The 6,112-nt window shown below is 38.5% G+C and overlaps 1 protein-coding gene across 1 annotated transcript; it reads left to right on the top strand.

Moving 5' to 3' along the window:
• The first annotated feature begins 235 nt into the window (after nucleotides 1–235).
• Nucleotides 236–4,250, top strand: LOC145481184 (allatostatin-A receptor-like). The gene is made up of 2 exons (XM_081459610.1): nucleotides 236–533; nucleotides 3,395–4,250. Exons 1-2 carry the CDS (start codon nucleotides 329–331, stop codon nucleotides 4,162–4,164), a joined length of 975 nt encoding a protein of 324 aa, XP_081315736.1. The 5' UTR covers nucleotides 236–328; the 3' UTR covers nucleotides 4,165–4,250.
• The last annotated feature ends 1,862 nt before the right edge of the window (nucleotides 4,251–6,112 follow it).

Below are 6,112 nucleotides of genomic sequence, written 5' to 3'. Positions count from 1 at the left end.
ACCTTTAATCTATTCAACTAAATTCATGTGGTGGGCAATAAGCCCGATTAGGTGGGTTTTTGGACTAGGACTTAAAGTGACGGGAATTTCGGAATTCACTTTAGAGTATAATCCGTTAATTCGAGGACGCGTCGCTTTTTCAGAGCGCTTCTTCCTTGCTATTATACAGAAAAAAAAATTATTCAAGGAGAAATTTTGACTTCTATATTCAACAGCTGACTGTTAATTCATAAAATTATACTCCTTTAAGTAAGATGTAGAGATTTTTCCTAGTCCGCGTAGGGTCGTCGGGACACAGGACACGAACAAAACTGCAACGCTTTCCGAGATGCGGAACATTTCAACACCAAACCCAGACAACGGCGAAGAGAACTCTGAGGTGAAGGCTAGAGAGGCGATATTTGCAGTAATAGCAGCTTCGTCGTTTTTGCTGAACTTTCTGTTCTGTGCGATTATGACGAGAAAACCAAAAATGCTTAAAAGACCACACAACATTCTGATGTTCTCATTGGCCATCACAGATCTACTCACAGGTTTGTCAGAACTGAGCTTCATCTTTGCTATAATTATTTATAAAACCTATTTCATTAATGTCTGTCTTCTTATTCAGCACTCGACATTAGCTGTAAACGTAAAATCATACTCGTAGCTTTTGTCACTCGTTCATGTGGTGTAGGTGACTCCATTACTTTTGGGCCTAAAATCTAACTAGAAAAACCAAAACGATAAAAAAATTTTAAAATACTCCCACAAGCGAAGAATGGTGAAAAACAGATGGTATAGTTTCGAAAATTCCTTTTTTTCAACATATATTTTTCTGATTTTTTACTTGGCTGAGATTTCAATGATTGAGCTACATAAGAAGTACATTGCAGTCCCAAAACTAAAGCTGCGTCAAAAACAGCCTGAAACCTCGCTACATTGAAGATGTCCTGTGACGGCGAATCTGGTGGTATAACTGGCTATCTAGATTGAGTTGTTACTCTTTGTTCTTCTCTTTAACCGAGATGTTGTTAATCTGAAAATGTTGCCTGAATTTAGTCTGCTTGGGTATTTTTAAAATTAGCCCAAGCCAAACGCAAATACAAATAACGGAGCGGAATGAAATGTTATTGCTGTCGCTTATTTCACACAAACCAGGTTTCAACTGCTTCACTGTGCTTTTTCTCAGCTTACAGGGCTTAAAATGATCTTCGGTCATGTTGACCGGCCAAAGAATTTCAACTCGGTCACGTCTCGATTCTGACTGGTTAAAAGATTGAAAAAAGTATTGATGGCATGAACCCCAAAACATCATTTATTTGTTCCAGTCGATTGCTAGACCGTTTGAAAAGTGGCTTGGCAGCGCTCAGCAGCTCAATGAAGCCCCATTCTGTCAGTGGAATTCACGCTTGCTGCCATTTTCTCAGCCACGCTGGCCTCTGATCTTTGTTTCGACATCAAACTCAAAAAACGAGGCAGAGCGGAAACTTAGCAGGATCAACGATGTCAAATTCATCATCCTTGTTTAATCCTCTGTAATGTTCACTGGACGAGAGATTTAAAACTAGGCTGTAATATGTAAAGTTAACGTAGGCTATAAGGCTCAGCCTGACAGTCTTTTTAATCCCTTACGGGGCTGCAAGGGACTTAAAATTTCCTTTACCTACAGCTTGACCATAAATTATACAAAAAAAAGCGATACACTTATCTGCTTTATGTGTAACGACTAGGGTATCTAAAAGATGACAATGCTGCGGCACATTCTGTTGATAGCGACATATTTTATGCAGTGATTCATCTACAACTTCATGCATGATGACGCATCGGATGGCGAGGTGTGACAAGGGATCTTGACAAAAAAGCACAGAGTGATCTGAACTATGCAAGTGAATATATGAAAGACCATATACTTGAACTGCGGAGAAAGATATGAAGATATGATTGATTATCGCAGTAGTACACACAACTTAAGCAATTGTGAAATTAAAGCCTGAAAAAATTCAGGCCTGAACGGGATTCGAACCCATGACCTCTGCGATACCAGTGCAGTACTCTACCAACTGAGCTATCAAGGCAACCGGGAGCTGGTCACATTGTAAGTTCGTAATATACCCGTAGATGGTGAAGAATGCAAGTGAATATGTCAAAGATCATAATTTATATTTAAACTGCGGAGAAAGATATGAAAACATGACTGATCATCGCAGTTGTACACAAAACTTAAGCAGTTGTGAAATTAAAGCCTGAAAAAAATTCAGGCCTGAACGGTATTCTAACCAATGACCTCTGCTAAAAGTCGCGTCTTATCATGCTTATTAAAACTTGACAATATAAAAAAATCGCACCGTGCAGTTTTTGAATGGTAAGTCCCTAAAGCTGTTATTAAGGATGTTTTAGCAGGTTGTTCCGTTACTGCGGTAACCTATTATGTCTCCAAATTGATAAAAACGTGCTCACCAATGATTGGGCAGTGTTTTGATTCCATGATTGTAGCATCAAGTGATAAAGACTGAGTGGTGATAACTTCAAAATCTAACTGTTGTAAACTGTTTTGAGCCACCTTAGAACTGATGCATACATTGTTTTGAAACCCCTGCCGTCATATATTTTTTTGGCATTATTTTGCAGAAAGCTTTTAAACTTTAGTATTTAATCCCTTGGGACTAAATTTGGTTTTATCTTATAATAGTTTCCAGCCTTTTGTTTTTGTTGATGCTTCAATTATGCTATGGAACAAATACCTGATCATTTAAGAACATCATGGTCGTTTTCGTGGGGCTACAGATTACCATAAATTAGGACCCGTTAAAAACACCCTTAATTGGAGCCTATGGGCTTATAACTTAAAAAATGAGTCAGGGGACTCCATTTTTATTATTAAATGGTGATTTGCATGGTAAAATGCAACATTTCGTAACAGTGCTTATTGACATTACCTTCAATCTTCGAGCCTTGACTATTTAATTATCAAGACATGAGTCAGTCACGGCTAGTGCATGTTTATTAACTGTTCCAAATACTTATTCTTTCTTTCTTTCTTTTTCCCGTTACTCTTTTTAAGAAAAAAGTTGTAATGCCAGGGAAAAGACACCAATGACCGGGCATTCGTGTGATGCCATCACTGCGATGTGAAATGAACTGTAAAGAGTTGCTATCAAAGTAAAAGGGCTGAAACCTGTTGGAAACTGTTACGAGCTACCTTCAGGTCTAAATTTACGTTGCTCGTTTCTCAATTGGCAGGGTTTTTTTCAGGAGCCGGATATTTAGTTGTTACCTTTCGCTTTCACGAAGATCTTTACACATTACTATTTATGCCGTTTGAATAACTGCATGTGTAATTCTTTTATAACAATGCATTAAGGATGAGCCAATGATCGCCGTTTTTTCTTCTTGTTTTTTTTTTCATCATCAGGAATTTTCCTTCTTCTTACACCCGGCTATGTCATCAGCATCGCCTCATTTCCAGTACCGCGTGGTTTAGCTGGCGAAGTCTTCTGCCGAGTCTTCACGAGCAGATACGCACTCTTTACAATGGGAAAAGTCTCCATTTTGAATGTCATGTGCCTGGCTATTGACAGATGGTATTGTATTCTTCGACCAATGGCATACAAGCGCTATTTCAACCGAAAAAAACTCTCTTTGTACATTCTAGTTATTTGGGTTTCTACCGGTCTTCTGCAGATAAACAAGTTTTTCGAGTGGAAATTGTCGGGGAGTAAATGTTCTAAAGTAAAAGCGTCGTATGGAGAAAAGGGAACTCAAGCAATGATCATTATTTACAGTCTGATGGGGTTTTATGTTCCGTGTTTGATTACCTGGGCTTCGTTTGGCCATATCACACTGCTGTTCAAGACAACGCCAATGGCAAGATGCTACGGTGAGCGACAAAGAGCCCAACAGAAAGCTATCCTGCGCATGTGCGCTGTGACGTCAGTAACTCTGACACTTTGTTGGCTTCCAGCTCAAACCATTTATATTCTTTCACCATTTGGTATCACCAAAATTGGAAGTCCTTTACACAGGACCGGGGGAATACTGGCTTTGTTTAACTCTTGTGTCAATCCTTTGATTTACTGGATGACCAACAGAGAGTACAGGACTCTTCTGGTTGAGCTCTTCAAATTTGCCAAAATAAAACCTTCCACCAGAGGAAGCTATACGTTGGAGAGTCAAATGCGTTAGGCAATTCGACCTCGGCAAGCCAATTAAGTGACAGAAACTGGAATTAAAATTTGTGCCTGTGGCGCTGTTGCCGTGGTACATGCCACAAGTCGACCTCATGAGTTTCAAGATGGAATATCAAAGCAAGTAAAAGAAAGTTGCGAGGTTTTAGATGGATAAACAAGACAAAGGACTTTTCTGAAAGTCTATTTCCTTGGCTAAATACCTTAAGATTGATCTAAATAGCAAACACAGTATGATGTCGAGATCGTGTTCCTATTACCGGGATCTCCTATGGAGTTCAAGTTTAATTATAGAGATCTTTTAACTTTAGTCTTTCAACGTCTTCCAATGAACGTTTGATCTGTATTTTAAATTTGCTAGACTTGGTTGTGATAGACATTCCTTTTTCAGAAGGTGGTTTGCAAATGGGACAGCTTGCCAAAATTATAACCTTTTTTATGCAAGATAAATGAAATCTTAAATTTAGCATCAATGTAGCTTTTGTTAGAGGAGTTTCTTCTCCACAGCAGCTCTCGGCTTTTGCAATGAAACTCCCTTTTCAAATCTATATGGGCATTTGTTACTATTGATTTTTGTTCATGAATTTGAGCAAATATGTATAGTACGGCATCTCTCAGTTTTAAATATTCGGGTAGATAACTTTCTCAGGAGCTGTCTCGTCTACGGTTAGTGGATAGTAACCTCAAACATGTCCACAAATCAGGTATTTAAGCGATAGTTTATCAGAGCTTGCATTGGAGCTAAAGGCGGAGGTCAATAGGAACAGGAGAGTTGCATGCTTGCTGAGATTATCCGCCTTTAATTAGCAGAAGCAAGTAGCTACATCTCAACAGATGAGAGCGGGAGTATATGCAATCCTGCAACAAGTTATAAAAAAAAAAATAAGTAAAAATAGCGGGTCACAAGATAGCAAGAGTCACACGAGGTAACGCGCGTGGAATATTGTGAAAAAGCCACAGGTCAACTAAAAGCATAACAAATTGAAGACTACACATTACGAATGGATTCCACACCTGGAAATTAACACGAATGGGATCGCGAAACCAAAACACACGTTAATTTAGAACGGAACACGTAAAACGTCTTTTATCTTTTATTTTAACTGGCTGCTAGGCATTTTTAACTCTCAGGTTATTTTGTGTAGCCAGCTCCCCTATCATTTTTGCCTTGACATGACATTGTCAATTATTGCTCTCTTTTAACTCTGGGGTAAAATAAGTTTGTTGTTGTTGTTGTTGAGCCGAAAAATGGGTCATATGGAGCTGTATGCATGGGTAAACGATTTTTCACTCAGTTTTAATTGTTAATATTATATATACTGAATATGTGGTCTGAGTTGCCCTCGAGAGAGTGCTCAACAGTAATGGAGCTTCTTCTAAAAGAAAATGGACTGCACTAGTTCTCGTTCATTTTACTCGATCGACAGAACTGTTCCGTGGGAGTGTTTCCCACTCGTCAGGATCTAGATGACAACGTTAGTTAGTTGGTTCATATAGAGTTTCCTTGAGGTCACACGTGCTTTCACAAATACTAGGTGTTTTTCAGTAAGAATTTGTTCGCGTGCCTAAAAGTGATCTTTTGTTAATAGGGGCTAGCTTTGGTTTGCATATCATGTAGAACTTTTGTAGAGTACACAATTTGCATCTTTAGTTGCGTTGGAGTATGACTGCACCCTGTCCAGGATATTTTTATTTTTCACTTCCGTTGTTTCGCGACGCTAAATATTGTAACCGCAGAAAAGGGCTTAAAAACAAGAAACGTACTCTGAATGACAGGGTGGTTGTATATAACACTACCTATAACTCTTCTAATATTAACATCAAGGGAGTTATTCAGAAATATCTACCAACTATAAATCTACTTACACGGTAGCTAATCTATGTAAATAAATATTTTTGAGGGTGGATAAACGTTAATCCACCCCCGAAAATCAAAATAATTTATT

This window comes from Orbicella franksi, chromosome 3, assembly GCF_964199315.1.
Source record: "Orbicella franksi chromosome 3, jaOrbFran1.1, whole genome shotgun sequence".
Lineage (NCBI taxonomy): Eukaryota > Metazoa > Cnidaria > Anthozoa > Scleractinia > Merulinidae > Orbicella > Orbicella franksi.
The sequence above is the reverse complement of the archived record's forward strand: the minus strand, read 5'-3'. Positions and strand labels throughout refer to the sequence as shown.

Coding starts and splice junctions, on each gene's coding strand:
- LOC145481184 (XM_081459610.1), top strand. CDS start 329: ATGCGGAACATTTCAACACCAAACCCAGACAACGGCGAAGAGAACTCT. Junction 534..3,394: donor CATCACAGATCTACTCACAG/GTTTGTCAGAAC, acceptor TTTCATCATCAG/GAATTTTCCTTCTTCTTACA.